The 17,986-nt window shown below is 57.0% G+C and overlaps 9 protein-coding genes across 9 annotated transcripts; 3 read left to right on the top strand and 6 right to left on the bottom strand.

Annotated features, from left to right (window-relative positions):
- Positions 1 to 23: 23 nt before the first annotated feature.
- Positions 24 to 2,282, bottom strand: BDY17DRAFT_244941 (adaptin N terminal region-domain-containing protein; the record flags this gene model as incomplete). The annotated part of the gene is made up of 2 exons (XM_033730581.1): positions 24 to 788; positions 843 to 2,282. The coding sequence occupies 2 exons, from the start codon at positions 2,280 to 2,282 to the stop codon at positions 24 to 26; spliced, it is 2,205 nt and encodes a 734-aa protein (XP_033594081.1).
- Positions 2,283 to 2,605: 323 nt separating this feature from the next.
- Positions 2,606 to 3,000, top strand: BDY17DRAFT_12894 (uncharacterized protein). Its single transcript, XM_033729395.1, has 3 exons — positions 2,606 to 2,660; positions 2,714 to 2,794; positions 2,851 to 3,000. The coding sequence occupies exons 1-3, from the start codon at positions 2,658 to 2,660 to the stop codon at positions 2,926 to 2,928; spliced, it is 162 nt and encodes a 53-aa protein (XP_033594080.1). The 5' UTR covers positions 2,606 to 2,657; the 3' UTR covers positions 2,929 to 3,000.
- On the bottom strand, positions 2,616 to 6,149 carry BDY17DRAFT_289110 (beta-lactamase-like protein). Its single transcript, XM_033732299.1, has 3 exons — positions 2,851 to 6,149; positions 2,714 to 2,794; positions 2,616 to 2,660 (listed from the first exon to the last, which is right to left on the bottom strand). The coding sequence occupies exon 1, from the start codon at positions 6,000 to 6,002 to the stop codon at positions 3,072 to 3,074; it is 2,931 nt and encodes a 976-aa protein (XP_033594079.1). The 5' UTR covers positions 6,003 to 6,149; the 3' UTR covers positions 2,616 to 2,660; positions 2,714 to 2,794; positions 2,851 to 3,071.
- A 151-nt stretch (positions 6,150 to 6,300) lies between these two features.
- BDY17DRAFT_289108 (trehalose-6-phosphate synthase 1) lies at positions 6,301 to 8,673 on the bottom strand. Its single transcript, XM_033732298.1, has 2 exons — positions 8,382 to 8,673; positions 6,301 to 8,318 (listed from the first exon to the last, which is right to left on the bottom strand). The coding sequence occupies exons 1-2, from the start codon at positions 8,485 to 8,487 to the stop codon at positions 6,640 to 6,642; spliced, it is 1,785 nt and encodes a 594-aa protein (XP_033594078.1). The 5' UTR covers positions 8,488 to 8,673; the 3' UTR covers positions 6,301 to 6,639.
- A 516-nt stretch (positions 8,674 to 9,189) lies between these two features.
- Positions 9,190 to 10,490, top strand: BDY17DRAFT_12615 (uncharacterized protein). The gene has a single exon (XM_033729366.1). It carries the CDS (start codon positions 9,349 to 9,351, stop codon positions 10,390 to 10,392), a length of 1,044 nt encoding a protein of 347 aa, XP_033594077.1. The 5' UTR covers positions 9,190 to 9,348; the 3' UTR covers positions 10,393 to 10,490.
- Positions 10,491 to 10,504: 14 nt separating this feature from the next.
- Positions 10,505 to 10,968, bottom strand: BDY17DRAFT_306885 (uncharacterized protein; the record flags this gene model as incomplete). The annotated part of the gene is made up of 3 exons (XM_033735070.1): positions 10,505 to 10,700; positions 10,758 to 10,880; positions 10,940 to 10,968. The coding sequence occupies 3 exons, from the start codon at positions 10,966 to 10,968 to the stop codon at positions 10,505 to 10,507; spliced, it is 348 nt and encodes a 115-aa protein (XP_033594076.1).
- A 711-nt stretch (positions 10,969 to 11,679) lies between these two features.
- BDY17DRAFT_12564 (uncharacterized protein) lies at positions 11,680 to 12,822 on the bottom strand. The gene is made up of 2 exons (XM_033729356.1): positions 12,564 to 12,822; positions 11,680 to 12,508 (listed from the first exon to the last, which is right to left on the bottom strand). Exons 1-2 carry the CDS (start codon positions 12,667 to 12,669, stop codon positions 11,928 to 11,930), a joined length of 687 nt encoding a protein of 228 aa, XP_033594075.1. The 5' UTR covers positions 12,670 to 12,822; the 3' UTR covers positions 11,680 to 11,927.
- Positions 12,823 to 15,310: 2,488 nt separating this feature from the next.
- On the top strand, positions 15,311 to 16,154 carry BDY17DRAFT_320044 (uncharacterized protein; the record flags this gene model as incomplete). The annotated part of the gene is made up of 2 exons (XM_033736375.1): positions 15,311 to 15,601; positions 15,666 to 16,154. The coding sequence occupies 2 exons, from the start codon at positions 15,311 to 15,313 to the stop codon at positions 16,152 to 16,154; spliced, it is 780 nt and encodes a 259-aa protein (XP_033594074.1).
- Positions 16,155 to 16,187: 33 nt separating this feature from the next.
- Positions 16,188 to 17,683, bottom strand: BDY17DRAFT_245006 (major facilitator superfamily domain-containing protein; the record flags this gene model as incomplete). The annotated part of the gene is made up of 3 exons (XM_033730590.1): positions 16,188 to 16,831; positions 16,888 to 17,174; positions 17,238 to 17,683. 3 exons carry the CDS (start codon positions 17,681 to 17,683, stop codon positions 16,188 to 16,190), a joined length of 1,377 nt encoding a protein of 458 aa, XP_033594073.1.
- Between the last annotated feature and the right edge of the window lie 303 nt (positions 17,684 to 17,986).

The following is a 17,986-nucleotide window of genomic DNA, read 5'->3' as shown; positions in this document are numbered from 1 at the left end:
TGCGATCCAACCCCGTTCGTCCCTCAAAACAACCCCAGCAAATCCTCATTCGTCTTCTTCTCCCCACCCGTCGCGCTCCCCTGCTGCCCACCATTCACCCCCAAACCAGCAAACCCATTTATCATATCGTCCGCACTCCCACCACCATTCACCCCACTGCCACCAGCATCACCAAACATCCCCGCCAAATCGTCCATCCCCCCTCCACTTCCCACCTGCGGCGACGCAACCCGCTGCGGCGTGCCCGCCAGCCCCTCCAACCCCGACGCCCCCGGCCCTGGCGCCTTCTGCATCGAAGCAGGCGCCGAGCCGTCAAAATCGATATCGAGGAGGTTCTCCGCATTGCTCTGGGCTTGCTGCGGCGCGCTGCCGCCCGCAATAGCAGCCGTGACGGCCGCGGCGGCGATGGGATTCTCGCGCGCGTTCTCCCTCGCTTCTTCGAGGGCTTCGGCTTGCAGGGCGGAGCTCCGGCCGTCGCCGAGGAAGGTTTGCGGCGGCTTGTGGTAGACAGAGGCCAGGGTGGAGAGGTTGGGGAGGAGGGTATTGAGGAGCGGGGCGGGGAGGACCGGGATGGTGGAGGTGATTTGCGGGCGGGCGGAGAGGACGATGTTCTTTGCGATTTGCGGGTCGGAGGAGAGCAGGCGCCAGTAGACGTATGCGCGGTCGCGGATGTCGGGGTTGTCGTTTTCAGCCGTGGCGGCTTGGAGCACTCTTTGGACCAGGCTTTGCGATTCGTCGGGTTTCTTGAGGAAGAGCTTGACGACTGCTGTGAGGATTTGGAGTTGTGTCTGGATGTGGTTAGCTTCTTGCCGGCTGATGAAAGGCATCGGAAAGGAACAAACCTGGGTGAATTCCTCGTTGAATCCCTCCACGAAACCGGTCAAGATCTCGTTGGCGTTGGAAATCTTCTCCGCATACTCCCCAACAATCCAAATCAGACTGCCTCGCGCATTCGGTTCGTCCAAATCGTCGATACACGAGCATAATGTGGGAATGATGCCTTCGTAGCCAGGATACTTCCGGAAGATGTCCTTGATGACCACAATGACCTCTTGCACGACATACCCCACTTTGGTGTTGATCAACTCGAGGAGCACATTGACCGCCCTCTCGGCACACTCTTCAATCTTAATGGCCACTTGGCCAATGGCTCGCACCGCCTTCCGCACAAAATCCATGTCGACTTCCATGGCGTACTCCTTAAGCTCGGCTAGCAATTGGTCGACGTTGTTGGAGTTTGCTATCCGCACCATGATTTCCAGCTTGGTGAGTTTGAGGTAGGGAGGGTCGTTGTATTTGCAGAAAAAAACTCGCATCTCCTTTTCGAGAATGCCGGGTTCTTTCTGCAGGAGCAGGTCGATATTGCGGAGGGCGACGTATTGAACTTCGGGCTGCGAGGAGACGAGCGTGACGAGAGGCGGGGCCATCTTCTTCAGATATGTGGCGCGAAGTTGTTGACTCTCGATGTGCTGCATGTGCAGGAAGACTGTCTTGACGGCGGCCAGGACAACGGCGGGATTGACGTGCTGGAATTGCGGACTCACCCGCTCGCAGATGTTCTCGGCTTCCTTGGTATCCAACGCTCGGTAGTCTGCGAGAGTCTTGAGGACGGTGATCCGGCCCCATTCCGTGCATTCGTTCATAGCCAGAAGCATCTTCTTCAACATCTGACTCGTCACGACGAGAGCGCGTGTCTCAGGGGCCACTTCGTGAATTTCGGCGAGCGCGGTGACGGAGTTGGCCGCGACCATCGGATTCGAATCGCCCACCATCTCTTGCAAAGTCTCCAAGAACCCATTCTCGATACACAAAGCCGGGTTGAGATCAAAGAGCTTAGCGACGCATAACGCCGCCGTCTTCCGGACGTACGGCGACTCGTCCTTCAGCGTTTTCCGCAGCGGCTCTTCCATGTAATCAATCATCTTTTCAACCCGGATACAGCCCATGGTGCGGATGGCAAGGGCGCGAATGAGGGGGTTCGGGTCCTCGGAGTCTTGCACAAAAGTATTCACGGCGAGGATGCAAAGGTCGGGATGCGACTTGGCGTAGTTCATGAGGTAGAGGTACACGAGCTTCTTCTGGTCGAGGTCGGGGGTGGCGATGTTCTTGAGCACATCGGGAAACAGCACCGACACGTCCTTGCCTAGCGTCATGGCCATGATGGTCTTTTGGATGGAGTCTTTGCGCTCGTACGCATACTGCGACACCAGACCGGCGCGCAGCTCGTGCGTCTCGCCTTTCCGCGGCGTCCCCAGCGCCGTTCGTAATCTGTTGACTGCCATGCTATCTATTTCGAGCGCACCGAGTGTTTCTCCTTCACCTCTTCCCACTCGGCATGCAGGTGCTTTGTTGGTTGTGTGCAGTAGTTATGGCGAGCCCCTCGTCGCAAGCACGCTTCGTGGTCAAAGATCGAATCAGGAGTGCAGAAATGGTGGGTATCGGAAGCCGCAAACACCGGTTGGGAAGGGATCGAGGATAATGAGGAGTGAGGTGGTGGATGGATGTTGTCGTTTCGAACACTGCATGAGGGACGGAACTGACTAAGCGTTGCGCCAAGACCTCCCTCCATACTGCGGAGCTCGAGAGACACCACACCCGTACTTCATCCTTCCTTCCCATGGCGGCCGAATAGCCCGATCAATCTGATAGATGGAGACATGGTAATGCTACACCACTACGTACGGAAAACCACGAACTAATTTCGTTTCTGCAGGCATCAAATCTCCCCAACCTGCGACGCCTCTTCGTAGACGCGCGCACGGAGGCCGAGGAGAGCGCGTACTCTCGCAATGCCGTTAGTAATCCCCATCGCAACTGGTGGAATCTCCATGGTTGACTCTTTCGGCGCAGTTCTACAATCTCGTACTGTTCATGTCATCCGTGGCCATCTTCAGCCTGGTGGCGCAGAGAATGAACGAACGGAGTTGAGCGTGCTCGGGCTCACCGGTGGCAATGACCTGCTGTTCAAGAGGTCTCCTTTGCTATGGCTAGAAATCGGTGTTCAAATGGGAACGGAGATATAGCAGCAGCGAAAAGGAGAGCTGTTGTATTCTAGATACTAGAGTCCACTCTCACGCCCCAATGACAACAGCCAACCGATCATAAATCAACTGTTTCACCGCATAAAACGTCCCCTCCGTATTCGCGCGGCCATCCGGCCCCCGAGTGCGCCAATGCGGCAGCCCAAACCCCGAATTGCCCGCCTCGACCTCAATGCCCCCGGTGACCGGACTTTTGCGCACCACGACCGTCCCGTCGACGAGCAGCGTGCCGCCGCCGCGAAACTCGGCGGTGTGGCCTTGTCGCTGGACCGCTTCGCGGATCTGCGGGAGGCTCAAGTCGCCGACACGCAGGGGTTGAGTGCGCTGGTGATGAGTTTGGTGCGCGGAGACGAGGTCGAGGATTGGTAGGGTGGGGTTGCCTTCACTGCCAGCGCCGCTGCTTGCTCCTTCGCCTTTGATGAGCTTCAGCTTCTTCTTCGCCGCGCTGCTCTCTTCTGCCGCTGCCGCTGCCTCCTCTTCCCCGCCGGCTTCCAACTTGCCGGCCAGAGCCACGACTTCCAGCCCTCCGGGCGCGTGACTCCATCGCAAGCGTTTCATCAAGCCGCGCGTCAGCTTCACCGTCCACGCATTCGTGTCCACGCTCGCATCAACGCACTCTCCCGTGCGCGGCGTGAAAGTCTCGCCTTGCACCGCCTGACCGCCTTCAGCCTCGCGACACGCCGTGGCGAGCGTCTGCGTTTCATGCTCATCGCCAGCGGTGACGATGAGCTTTCGCGGGTTGATGTTTCCAATGAGCGACTTCATGTCGTTGAGCCGATATAGTCCAGTGAAATCGACGTACGCGATGCGCAAGTCGAGCTGCAGCGCGCGAGTGGTGAAGACGACTTTCTGCGGACCGATGTAGGATGGAGCAGCGTCGTCCGGCTCGTACTCGCTCTCCTCGCTGTCGCTGCTTTGATCATCTGCGGCGCCCGCGCCATTCGCGCCACCGGTGCCCGCTTTCGCCTCGCCGGTAGCTTTGGCAATGAGGGCATCGATGGCGTCTGGGGCCCGGTCTTTCTTCGCTGACGGCTCAACCTTTGCGCGTTTGTTGCCCGCCTTGTCTCCGCGCGCGTTCTTCTTGGACACGGTAGAATCATCCCATTTTCTTTTCTGCCCAACTGATGTACTTTCTTGCTCCCCAGTGACATCCAAAGCCTCTCCTTCATCCTTTTCGTCCGCTCGCAGATACTCTTCCGGCTTGATGACATCGCCAAAGTCGTCGTCGCGAGATCGGCGCGGGAGGAATGGAAACATCCTCTCCCGACCTCGTTTGTTGCGTACGTCGTAATCGTGGACGGCCTTGCCTCTGAGCAGAATGTCGATGCCCAACTCCTTGTCGGTCAAAGCTCCGACTTTACGCTTGTTTGAGGTCAATTGCGCTGACAATTTCAACGCCCGTCCCTGATGCTCGGCGTCTTCATCCTCATCGGACGACTCTGAGGATTCGGAGGCCTGATCGTCTCCCATGCCCGCTCCCGTTCCATCGAGGAGCGTGTTGTCGCCTTGCAATGTGCTGTGCATTTGTCGTTGTCTCGCCAGGTACTGCTGGTAGACGGCTGTTTCCTCGTCGTTCAGAGGCTCGGGAGCAGCATCGCGTATGTCCACGGTAGCACCACTTGCATCAACAACTTTCGTCCCGTTCTGACCGGCAGTCGAGCCCTGAGAATCCTGGTACAAATCCCACAGACGCCGACCAACACCAGCTCGCGACCCGCCGCCTTGCTGCGACTGCTCCGTCAAGATGATCAGGTTCTTCGCGTCCGATGCGAGACTTTCCAAGGCTTGCCTCGAGAAGCCCCACTCGATCGTGGTGTCGCTTGTCAGCAAAACACATGGTTTGCTCCTCGCTAACGCCCGTTCTACCTGAGTCTGCTTCTCAATGGGCCGCACAAACTTCCAGTCCAGCGGATTGACAGCGCCTCCGGCACCCTGGCCCTGTGTGATGGCCGCCTCCGCGTCACGGGTAATTTGTCCGTCCATCCATTCCAGCATGCTCTGCAAGTAGCGGAGGGTGGTGGAGCTAGATCGCGAGGCCATGTAGATTTTGGTGTTCTTGTAGGTACTGGAGTGCGGGCCATCAACGTTGCTGCGCCAGTGCTGGTTGAGCACATATGCAAGCTCCAATACTCGCGCCGATGAATCGGTGGGGATGAGAACTTTTCCGCCTTGGGCAATGGTGTCTCGAATGAGTGAGATGAGGGTGTCGTTGCGGGTGTCGACGGTGAGCCGTTCTTCCCGCTCCACGCCTCTGCTGGAGCAGATGAGTGCCGTTGGACGGTGTAAAGGGTCAAGAATGCCACTGCCCGAGCTCAGCCATGCTGCGGCGGGCAAGAAGCGCTCTCGAGCCAGATTCCAGTCGGCGGCATAGACGATGCTTTCCAGCCCGTGTTGGATGTGCCATATCGTTCCTCCTAGTGTGTGCCCCGCGCTGTATGCAGTAATGGTCAAGCCGGAGAGGGAAGGCGAGAACGGTGAAGGGATCGGCTGATGCGGCTGCGAGTACTTGAGAGGGTTGATGAGGCCAAAATACGACGCAATCTCCTCGGGCGTCGGCGGCTGCAGCAAGAGGCTGGCGCGATCTGATTCCGCTTCTGAAACAGGCAAAAGACTGCCAAACGACAGAGTAGAGGCAGTCAAAGGACTACTGCCGTAGAGATCGAGCATCAACGTCCTCCCCAGATTGACCACCGGCGTCGTCGCGTACACCGGGATCCTGCTGAAGCCGGGAACATGCTTGCAGCAGTGCGCGTAGGCGCCGATGTGTGTGAGGGTCGGGTGGGTGAGGAGGATGATGCTGAGCGTGTTCACGTGCTTCTCCAGCTCTTGCAGGTCCCAGGCATTGAAGCTCTCGTCCCAGCCGACGTCGACGAGGATCTTGATGCCGCCGCTGAATTCGAGGAGGGATTGGGAGGCGCGCGATGGCGACTGCGCGCCGAGGAGAGGATTGAAGGTGAACATCGCTTGTGCTGTGGTTTAGGGTCACCGGTGGAGGGGCGTTGGGGAGGGTGACATCATCCCGGGGTGGTCTTGCGTAGTCCACAGCCGTTTGCTAGGTCGTGCGCTTGTCGCAGTGGCGCATGAAAGGCAGAAAGAAGTTGTAGCTACGCATATGTGTATTGGGAGACGTGGATCGCGTGTGGGAGAAAGTTCGATGTGAATGGCTCGGCAAAGTTGCCGCAAAACTTGCGTGGAACGACAGCCTTGCTGCTTGCTTGCTTTCTTGAGTGAATGAATGAGCGAACACTACGACGCACACCTTATGAGTTTGCTTGAAGAGTATAAACAGCTACTTCCATCGTCTCTCTCTTTCGCTCTCTCCAAGTTACAAAGCAGCAACGTAAGTATCGCATCGCTTTCATTGCGATGCCTTGCCGCTCTTCCACCCGTCCTTATCGCGAGGCTTGAAAAGACGTCAACGAGCCAGTATGTAGTAGACCGTTGAAGACCTACGAGGTCAGTCCAGAGCTGGTGGCGACCTCGATTCCACCTTCAACACAATCCCCTCATCTTCCATTTCTTCCTCTTCGTGCGACTTGTACTCCCTGTTACTCGAATGTGTCAGCCAACACGAACCATAGGAAGGGATATCTTTCGGTCAATTGGATGAGGAGGGGGTCAGGGTGCGAGTATCGGGTTCGTACTTCTCTGAGTCTTCCTCCGTGTCCGCATCGCTGGCTTCAATCATCCTCCCGATGGCGAAGTCTCCAGGGCTCTCCAGCGCGATCCCCGCGTCCACCACTGTATCAGGCATCTCTGACTCCGAGTCGGACGACGTGTACCTGACACACAGCTCGAAGATGGGAAGCTGCTCCGCAGTCTTGATGATGTCGTGCACAAACGTAGTGCCCCAATTCTCCGACGTCTTGGTGTTGACCACGCGCGCCAGTCTCTCGTAATTCTCCAAGCGTTGTTGGGGAGTCATGGCGACGGCCTGATGCAGCGCATCCGCCACCTCAGCCGTATCCCAAGGATTGATGACTAGCGCTCCGGTGAGACTCTGAGCTGCGCCTGCGAACTCGGAGAGGATGAGCACGCCGTGGCGCTCCTGTTGACAGGCAATGTATTCGTAGCTGACCAGATTCATTCCATCGCGCGTGCTGGTGACCAGACACACGTCGCTGACGGAGTAGAGGGCAATGAGCTCCTGAAAGTTCACCGACTTGTGCATGAAGTGGATGGGCGTGAACTCCATGGTGCCGAACCTGCCATTGATGCGTCCCACAAGCTCGTTGACCACAGCGCGCAGGTTCTTGTATTCCTCGACTTCACCACGCGAAGGCACTGCGACTTGGATGAGGACCACTTTGCCAATCCACTCAGGGTGATCCGTCAAGAAGACTTCGAGCGCGTGGAGCTTTTGTTGCACCCCCTTGATGTAATCCAGGCGATCCACGCCAACAATCACCTTGACCCCTGCGAACCGCTTCTGGAGCTGCTGAACGCGCGCTATGACGCCGGGCTCTTGGAGTCCCTCTGCAAACTTGAGAGGATCGATTCCGATGGGGCACTCCCTCACTTCGACCAATCGTCCGCGAAAGTGCACACCGCTAGGGATGGTGGAGGAGCCCAGAACACGCGCGCAAGAGTTGAGGAAGTGGCGGGCATAGTCGGGGGTGTGGAAGCCGATCAGATCGCAGTGCAGCACTCCATTGAGAATCTGCTCACGTACGGGGAGAATACGGAAGAGCTCGGAAGAGGGGAATGGGGTGTGGAGGAAGAAGCCGATCTTCACATTCTTCGGTTTGACGTCCATCTTGTCGATTTCGTTGCGGAGCATCTCCGGCAGCAGCATGAGGTGGTAGTCTTGCACCCAGACAATGTCATCGTCGATGAGATCCGGGGCGAGCGCTTTGGCGAAGGTGTGGTTGGCTTCGTAGTATCCGTCCCATTGCAAGTCGTCGAAGATGGCGCCTTCGGGGTGGTAATGGAAGAGCGGCCACAGGACGGAATTGGAGAAGCCGTTGTAGTGTCGATCGCTCACGTCTTCGGACATGAAGATAGGGATGCAGTTGTGGTCGAGATGGCAGCGCTCCTTGACGTGCTCCTTGTCCTCTCTCGGCACTTCCAACCCCGGCCATCCGTACCACAGCAATTCGTTCTTCCTCCTCACTCCGGCCAGCCCCGAGACCAAGCCGCCGGAGGAGGGATGGAACTCGTAGACGCTTTCATCGTCGCGCTTGACGGTGACGGGAAGACGGTTGGCGACGATGATGAGCCGGCCGTCCTGGTTCTCGGTGGAGTCACTGAAGGAGGCCATGTCGGAGATGAATGCTTCTGCGAGGCCAAGTCAGTTCACTCACGCATGACGCGACAAGGGGAAGGCAGCTGCGAACGAACGTTTGTTATGGACTCGTGGATTGTTGACGGATGTTGACTTGACGCAAGAACGCGAGTGGCACCAAGCTTGGGAGGGAAGGTGTTTGTGAGGACGTGCAACAGTCATGCCTGGGAGTGGGATGGTTTAGGGTGGCGAATTGGTGGGGGTGAAGGGAGGGTGTTGTAGGTCGTGAAGGAAATCGGGGAATGAGAGCGTGTAACCTACGGGGATCAAGGTTTGTCTGTGCAACAACGCGGTCGATGAGGAAGGTGCGATTAGGAACGGGATCTGGCAGGAGCGAGCGGCGTTTGTACCTTCCCTGGAGAGTGTCGTCTGCACTTCATTCACTCCACCATCGACGCGTGAATGGAGACCGAACGGCTGCCTGCATTGTGTCTTGACAGATGGGACGGGACTCGATCATTGATCTTCGATCGTGTCTTCCGCCTCTCATGCTGGCACAGACACGACTTGCGTCTGTAGCATGGGCGTGAGCCTTTCGAGAGTCCAGTCCGAGGTCGGGAAGTGTGTGAATTCCAAGACAGCGAGGAAGATAGGAAGACATAGAAGCGACAGTACTTGACCCTCGAGGAATGTGATACGTTATGGCTACCAGACGGACGGCTACAGGATGTGATGGCTCAGATTTCATCACACACGAGTGCTTCCTGCGGGCAAGGGCGGCGCGTGCGCTTCTCGCGTCGGACTGGTGGACGACGACATGTTCGAAGAGCTGAAAGGAGGCCACATTGGCCAGCCAGCTGCGCAATCAGAGAACTGACGCGTAATGTCGTGAAGACAAAGTGATAGAAAGGCGAGCTCGCCATTCAGTACTGTAAATGCACCGCCGAGTTAAGGTTTCGCGGGCGAAAGGTTGATTGGTGGGGCCGAGCTCCAAGGCAGACCTCGAAGTCGCGTCGCTGTGTGCATTGACATCATATCCACACGCGTCGGTCCATCCACAGCCACTTGCGCAAGGCATGCACCATGTCGGACTCCGAAGACGACCTGTCCACACCCGCCAACATCCCTCCCGACTCGGAGATCGAGCAATGCCTTCGCCGCGTGACTCGCGCTGCGCTGAAGAACGATGAAGACGTCACGATCAACTCGGCCCGATCGAGGGCGGAGAAGGAACTTGAATTGGACGAGGGATTCTTCAAGGATACTGCAGCGTGGAAGAATCGTAGCAAGGACATTGTCAAGGCCGAGGCGGATGAGGCGGACAGGCTGAAGAATCAACCGGCCCCCAAGGCTGGGACGAAGCGCAAGTCGGACGAAGCACCTGTACAGAGCAAGAAGAGGGCGAGAAAACCGACGCCTACGGAGACAGAGGGTGCAGGCAAGCGCTCCGCGAAAACATCAAAAGCTGCCGCCACCAAGGCGAAACAAGCCGACGTGCCGAGTGACACAGGCAGCTCGCTCTCCGATCTCCCCGAGTCCGATCTAGGCGGCGTTGCCAAGCAAGACGAAAAGTCGCGTGAAGAAGAGGAGGAAAGCGACTACTCCATCGTAAACGACGACCCACCGCCCAAGCAGAAACGGCAGAAAAAGTCCACGTCTCCAGCGGCCAAAAAGTCACAACCCAAAAAGCAATCCAAACCCGACAAAGCCAAGTCGTCGACCGCGGACAAAGGCAAAGAACTGTCCCCAGACGAGGAAGAGATCAAACGCCTTCAGTCCTGGCTGCTCAAATGCGGCGTACGCAAGCTCTGGCACCGCGAATTGGCACCCTACGACTCGGCGAAAGACAAGATCCGGCATTTGAAGAGAATGTTGGACGACGTGGGAATGACTGGACGCTTTAGTGCAGAGAAGGCGAAGCAGATCAAAGAAGCGCGGGAGCTGAAGGATGAGCTGGAAGCAGCTAGGGAGTTCAACGAGAAATGGGGTGACGGCGCTGGGAGTGGGAGTGACGAAGACGAAGGGCGGGACAGGAAGGCTAAGCAGGCCGCCGTTGCGCCACAGCGAAGACTGAAGCCGAAAGGGTTGATAGACTTGAGTGACGATGACGACGGGGATAGTGATTGACGTGGTTCGAGTCTACGAATAGACGCATGAGCATAGGCATCACGACTTTTGCGGATCGTGACCTGCATAACGGAGAATCAATTCGGTGTCCGCTCGGCGAGATACAACGACATCAAAACAAAGACTCACCCCAGTTCTTCAAGCTCCTCGCACTCTTGCTCTCCGGGTCTTGCTTCGCCTTTTCTTCCTGAGCGAGATGGCGCTTGCAGTACGCCACAACCTTGCGCATATGCTGCAGATCCTCATCGTCGTACTTCTTCGGATCCTTCTTGGGATTCTTCTCCAAGATTTCGATGATCTTGCGGCCGCTGCATCCCATTGCCTCAGCCCATGTCCAGCCTCGAATCTGATCCAATGCAACCTACCTTTCATGGCCAACCGTTTCCCCCGACCCGTCGTCCTTGCTCCAGCCCGAACTGCTAGATTCTTCCTTTTGCAGCCAGTCCTTCAACTCCTTCGCCGACATGTTGACGAGCTCGTTGAATTCCCTGCGCGAATCTCTGTCAGTATTTCTTGCTGCGACAGACAAAGGTGCAATCACGCTTACTCGATGACGGTTTCGTCGTCTTTCACCATTGTTGCGTGTGGTGATAAGATTACTTAGGAGCGGTGATCAACTGCACTTCGAATCGGCCGGTATCTAGAATTGCAGTTGTGACTCAGATTTACTACAAAGAAGAACGTGGTGATGAACGACTAGCTTGCCAACACCACCTCCACACATCATGACATCACGACTCTGCCCAGCAGCCTTGCACGCCCGCCCCACGAGCTCACAGCCTGAAGTTCCCAACCACCTGCACGAACTTCCAGTTGTTTATCGTTACCATGGATGCGAGATGATTTTGCCGATCGTCGCAGTGCAGTTTCCACCAGCCTCGCGATATAGCGCGTCGCTTATCCTTGCATTATTAGAGGAATGTCGTATGCGAATACGCCGAATCCGTCCGCTTCAACGTCGTCCGTGCCTGCGACTCAGCCGTGCGCGTGCGTATTGAACCCGAACGAGGATTTGGTAGCGCGTAGAGATCGCCGTGCAGATGATAAGTTACTGTAGACACTGTAGCTCGAAGGGAGAAAGCGTGGTAGGCGCGCAGTGGATTCTGGTGGTGCATTCATATATGGCCAACAAGCGAGTTCCAAACCATCGTGCCGAGATTGCATGCAGTGTACTCACTCTGCATACAATTGAACGGCACATGCGCGCTTGGCACGACCCAAGGCTTATATATCGGAGGCGTGGGAGTGGGAAGTTGGGAGAGAATGATTGTGCGATTCAACGAGAATGGATTGTTGAGGAAAGAAAAAGTAGCCTGTGATCAACTAAGAAACCAGCTTCCCCTAGCCGCCTTCCATGTATGAGGGAAAAACACTCATCCAGCCTGACTGACCTCACTCAATCCCGGAACCGAAGTCGAAAAGACGCTTAGAGGGGGAGGGTTACGGTGGCGGTGTTGATAATGGAGACGGTCACGGGCTACGATGTTCAAGTCAGCATGGATCTATTCACGCACGGCGAGCGTTGCTCCTTGAGATCAACTTACGATAGTGACGGTGGTCGCGGGAGGAGTGATGGTAACGGTCGGGACAGATGCGGTGACCGAGGCGGTGACGGAGACGGTCACGGGAGGAAGAGTCACGGTAGGAACCGAGGCGGTGATGGAGACGGTCACGGGAGGAAGGGTGACGGTAGGGATAGTCGGGGTCGGGCAGGCAGCGGTGATGGTAGAGATGGCGCCAGAGATGATCGAGGTGACGGTCGAGGCTTCGGCAGAGATGACCGAGGTGACGGTGGAAACGGCTCCCGAGACGATCGAGGTGACGGTCGAGGCTTCGGCAGAGACGACCGAGGTGACAGTCGAAACGGCTCCCGAAACGATGGAGGTCACAGTGGAGGCCTCAGCGGAGACGACGGAAGTCACGGTGGAAACGGCACCCGAGACAATGGAGGTCACGGTAGACACCTCGCCAGAGACGATCGAGGTGACGGTCTTGGTGACCTTGCCAGCAGTCTTGGTGATCTGCTTGGTGATGGTGGTGGGGATCGTGATGGTCTTAGGAGGGTCAATGGCAGTGATCGTCGCAGTGATGGTGGTGCCGGGGACGGTGATGGTGCCTTTGCGAGAACAGTCAGCTATCCATGTTCACAGTGGGAGAGGAAGCTGACATACCTGGGACGGTGATGGTCTTGGTCTTGACCTTGGGGACCTTGGGAACCTTGGCGGCCTCAACGGCGCTGGCGGCCAGGAGGGCGACGGAGAAGATGGAGAACTTCATTTTAACGGTTGATTGTGTGGGGCGGGTGAGGGCCGGGTGGAGAGTGATGGACAGGTGGAAGGGGAAGCTGGTGGAAGTTGGGTGAAGGCTGGTGGGACAAGACGTTGATCTCGAGGACGACGGAGCGTAGCTTTATACACACGCTGGTGCGGCCAGCATCACCATCGAGCCTCGTAATAACCGATTGCGGCCATTGCGCGATTGATCTGCAGTATTTCGGGAGAAGGCTGTTCATGTCCTTGGAACCATTCGACGCTTGTCGAGAGTCTTCCGAGTGGAGCCTTTGCCGGATCGATGTTACGAATCCACAACGTGCACCAAAACAGGTGGGAGTGGGCAAACAAACAGCAGCGAGAGGGGCGGCCGACGTTGCCGCAAGGCTCGGGTGGGAAGATCCGACGGCTCCACTCGAGGCACGAGCCGTGCAAGCGAGGCAGTTTGGTGGTGCGTCGCTTCCAAGCAGCGTAGAAAGGCTGTCAATCCTCCGCCGCGCTTAATCCCAACCAGGAGCTTGTCCAATTCGCTCTGTTCCTGAGTCTCCCGGCGATAAAGGCCGTGCCACTACCCAACACGCGGGTCCGATGCGGCTCGTCTAGGGGCGCCACGGTCTAGAGCGAGGCGATCGCCACCGCAGGGGTATCGCTGGTCCAGTTGCGTGATGGGCGTCTATCATCTCAAGCCCATCCGCTGCAAGCCACTGCCGGCACGGTGCGGTTGGCGGCCGGCCATTGGATCTTCATCAGCCCCCTTGCGAATATTCCTGTCGGATCACGCATTACACTCCTTGGCGTGCAGGGTTCTGCTGGTGATGAATGGACGTGATGCGCGCGAGCCAGCCAAGCAGATTCGGATGTAGATCCGTTAGCGGCGTGGTTGGTTTTCATTTCGCAATCCACAATTTTCCAGTAGATGGCAAGGAGCAGCGGGCGACGGGCGACGTGCGACGAGCACGTTACAGCACATGGACACTGTACGGGGATGACAGCACCAGCGAAGGAAGAACCTTGATGTCCCTCCCATCTTGCTATCAGGTAGCGAAGACGGCGTTGCGGAGGTATGCACTGAACCTTCTGCTGACGTGTGCGTCCATGATGACCGGTCAGGGAGTCGTTGTGGCTTGGTGGGCTAGCATCTCCAAAGACCAGCCGGATTGGGAAGGTAGAACGCGGGATGATTGCTCGTTTGGGACGGGAGCACGCACTGGATCGCTCCAACCAGCAGGAGTGACGAAAGGGTAAAGAGAGGAAATGGCCTAGATTAACAGTATGTCGGCAAGGCTCCCAGCCGGAGGTCTAGACCTGACTCGTATGCGATATAAGCAACTGCCGTGGCCAGGGCGCAGTGTGCGTCGCAAAGAGGCCTAGTGAGATCGGGCGGGGAGTGCAGTGCCTCCGAGCAAGCTTGGTATGGAGCGTTGATGATGCTGGCAAGCTGGCCTCGCTTCCACACCCTCTCCACTCTCTGCCTCGCGTCCATCACCATCTGGCCGCCTTGCCTGTTTCGGCCAAGGCGACCGCCCGTTGGTTCACCTTAATTTGTTTGGTTCAAGGGAAACAGCGGGAATAAAGTTGCTTCCCCTCGAGAGGCGAGGTCTGCATATGTGCATCGCGAGTCTGACCGTGGTTGCGTGCTGACGACAACGAGACAGACTCCACGTTCCCCCCGTGCTATGCGTGATTTGCGGAGGGCCATGTCTCAGCGCCATGCTGAGCAATGCAGTGGAAGCGCAGACAAGTGCATGCATGAGCAGTGTGGACAGACCGGCACGCAGATTGGGCAGGGGCTGTCGCCATCTCTCGGCAACGGCGCTGATGCTTGCACATGCTTCACACGATGGCGCTGCGCTGCCACGAGAGAGTATCAGCCGCAAATGTAACCTGACGATGGGAGAACACGCTGTTGCCAGGGCCGTGAATCAGGACACATCGTCTCGTGATGCAGCATCCATGGCGTTCGCCTTATTAGCCGTCGCCGTGGCTGTCGTGGTGCTACAGCATGAGTCCTGGCCGCCCTGTCTGTCCTCGGTACTGTACTAGGGCTGGATGGAATCTTTACCGCCCGGCAAATAGACTCCAAGGCAAATGAGAGGGTCAAAGACGTGACTTGCACAGATCTACACGCTGGAGTGGCCATGAAGCAATAGCCTTGTTCCTAACGCATTATGTGTCCATGTAGATCTACTAGAAACAGTCGGGTGGTTGACGTACGGCGTGCAGTAGTGTCGGCATGTCTGGCGTCTCCTGCATGCCTACAAGAATAGTGCAGTGAGGGCTTTTACTGGCCCTCGGAACGTTTTGATCCGAGATGATGGCGAATCACAACGCGACAAATCGTGTTGCCTTCGGCAGCCTTCCGACCTTCTTCTCTCCGCCCTCCACCATGGGCCTCTGCCCCTTACTGTCCAGTACCTACTTGCCCTCCCCGCGCGCCATCTCCGTAATTCCGACGCGCCGCGCTTCCAGCTACAGCGCGGGCATGCACGTTGGCACGTCACCTCCGCCTACCACCGCCTCTTCCGCCGCAGCATTGCTTGATTCACCCGTCAGCGGCGCATCTTCCACCCTTCGTCCCATTCACGCACCTATTGTGCGCCCATCCTCTCCGTCTCCCTCACCTGCGTCTTCACGCACACCTCTTCACGATGGAGGACCGCAAGGTGCAACGCTGGATCCTCGCAGCTCGCATCACTCAGATCACGCTTGCGTTAATCGTCATGGGTTTCGCCATCGGCTTCTCCCCCGCCGTGGACTACTACTACGGAGGCAATCTCCAAGTATGCATAGCCTTCCTCGCCGCCGACATTGCTCTCTTTGGCTTTCTCGCTCTTTTCGCCCCTCATCGAAGCCCTGACGACATCCGTGATGTCCGAATATACCTGCTCATCCTGGTGATTGACTTCTTCGCACTTCTCATGTCCTTTGCTGCTGGAGTTGTGAGTTTTCACCCCCGAGTACTCCACTCCTCCCCTCGCATTGCTAACCCAATCACGCCCCAAGTGCTTTGCCTTTGCCGTAGGCTCAAACGACGGCAACGGCAACATCCTCGAGATCATCCCCACCGTCTTCTCCTTCGTCCTCCTCCCCGTTATTGCCCCCCTCATCTACCGAACCCTTTCATTATGGTGGAAAAGGATGCTCAACACCACCCCTCCTCCCCCGAGTCCTTCCATCTACGGCAAGCAGATGGACTTCAACACTTCGGCCTTGGAGGCTCTGCCACCATCGCAAATCTACGCACCATCCCATCATTACGCGCCATCACATCAATACGCGCCATCCCAGCCCGATGCCAAATCCACCACCGCCACCACCCCTTCCTGGCACGCCGATGAAATTCGAAGCCACGTCTCCCACCCGCTTTCCACCGCCGAGACGACTGCACAGTGGAGTGCGATATCGGGCACGGCAACGACCATGACCTACCCCAACATCCTGGGCCCCGCCTCTCAGCGCGCCCCGTCTCATATTGGAAAGATTATGGAGTGATATTGCACATTGGTCGCGAATTATCCTCTGCATCTACAATTTTTCTTTGATGCGGAACACCATGTCCCAGTGGAAGAAGTTCATGTCCATCTCACGACCCCGAGGGCCCCGCTTACCTCTCTTACCCATCTCGTACCGCAACCTGCGTTCTCTGATCTCGAGCCCGGTCACAACGAACAGCAAGCTTGCTACGAGGCAGCACGCTCCAGTCCAAAGCTGTGCTCCAAGAAACCCTCCCGAGCTTGCATTCAGTGCGCTTGCGACAGGCGTGGATATGAGGAGCCCGACACCCGCGCAGGCATAGAGCATCCCAACGCGTGTTCCATACACCGCCAAGTTCGGACAGATGTGAGGAAGGACGACCGCCGGCAGCGTCACTGTCATCCCGCTGAAAAAGCCGTAGAAGATGACCCAGGGGATGAAGTCTCCGAAGCTGCCCACACCTACCCATGCGAACCCGAGAATGCCCATAAAAACTTCTCCAGCGAACTGGAAAGTTTCTGGGCCCAGTATCCTATGGCGGTGGTCGGCAAGCCATGCGGGAAGCAGGCGTCCGAAGAATTGAGCTGCATTCATGATTGAGATGAGGTAAAAACTCAGTCCCGCGTTGGCATGGAGATGCTGGATGCTGTAGGCCGTGGCCAGGAAGAACGGCACAAACATGGCCGCCAGGAGGACTATGAACTGTTAGCTAGGCAATGCTTGCCGTCTTCGGAACTCCAAACGCTCTTACAGAATGCAGAGAAAAGGAACATGACATATGCCTTGTCACGAAACGCCGAAGGCTCCAGTAGCTTCCGCTGAATCCTGACTCCAATCGGCTTGCTCAACCCCACGGCAGTCCCTAATGTGACGAGAGCGATGAAGCCCAACACTCGCACTGCCCATCCAAAGCCCACTTCGACCACCAGGCGGCGGAAGATGATGGGATAGATTACGCCTCCAATTGAGCCGCCGCCTGTCGCAAGGCCCAGTGCAAGACCTCGTCTTCGCTTGAAGTAGACGGGAATCAGGGCGATGCTTATGCACGTGTCAGTATGAATCTCGACGGCCAGCATAAATACATCGGCATGAGTCACTCACCTAGGGATGTAGAGCAATCCAGAACAGATGCCCAGGAGTAGGCCTTGAGAGAGGAAAACTTGATAGTACTGTGTCGAAAGGCTCAGCATCATCAACGCAAATACCAGACCGAGACTTGCAACGACGAGTGCAGGCTTGAAGTAGCCTTTGTCGAACAGCGGGCCCGACACGACTCCCACAATGAGCAGCAGAGCGCCTTGCAGCGTGCCCACAATCGCAATCGAAGAAGGCGAGCTGGTGCGCAGAAGCGTTGTTTCGTAGTATGCCTGGAACACCCCGAAACTATTGACCAGGCCGAAGTTGTTGAAATTCACCAATGCCATCGCCAGCACTTGGAGCCAGGCGATTTTGCCGCCATCGGGGGGAAGCACGGGGCCCTGGTTGGAAGGACGCAGCCAGCCGTTGAGGTTTGGTCTCCGGCTGCGTTTCCCTGGGTTCGGGGTCATGCCTGCGCTCAGCTCTTGATACATCTCTTCCATCGCGAGCCAGGACTCTTTGAGTTCCTCGTCGTCCGAGTCGTCGTTGTCCACGACGCGAGATGGTGGGATGTGCAGATATTGCGCCAACTGGACTATCGAGGGATGGTCGTACACCTGTTTTGCGTCGATTGGGTTGTCCGGCCGTGCTGTGTTGATCGCTCGGACAATGTTGACGACTTGCAGCGAGTCCATGCCCAGCATGAAGAAGTCGTCGGTGTCTTTGGCCCCTTCGAGCCCGATTTCCTCGGAGATAAATTCCCGCAAGGACGC

Source organism: Neohortaea acidophila, assembly GCF_010093505.1.
Source record: "Neohortaea acidophila strain CBS 113389 unplaced genomic scaffold BDY17scaffold_1, whole genome shotgun sequence".
Taxonomy (NCBI): Eukaryota; Fungi; Ascomycota; class Dothideomycetes; order Mycosphaerellales; family Teratosphaeriaceae; genus Neohortaea; species Neohortaea acidophila.
The sequence above is the reverse complement of the archived record's forward strand: the minus strand, read 5'-3'. Positions and strand labels throughout refer to the sequence as shown.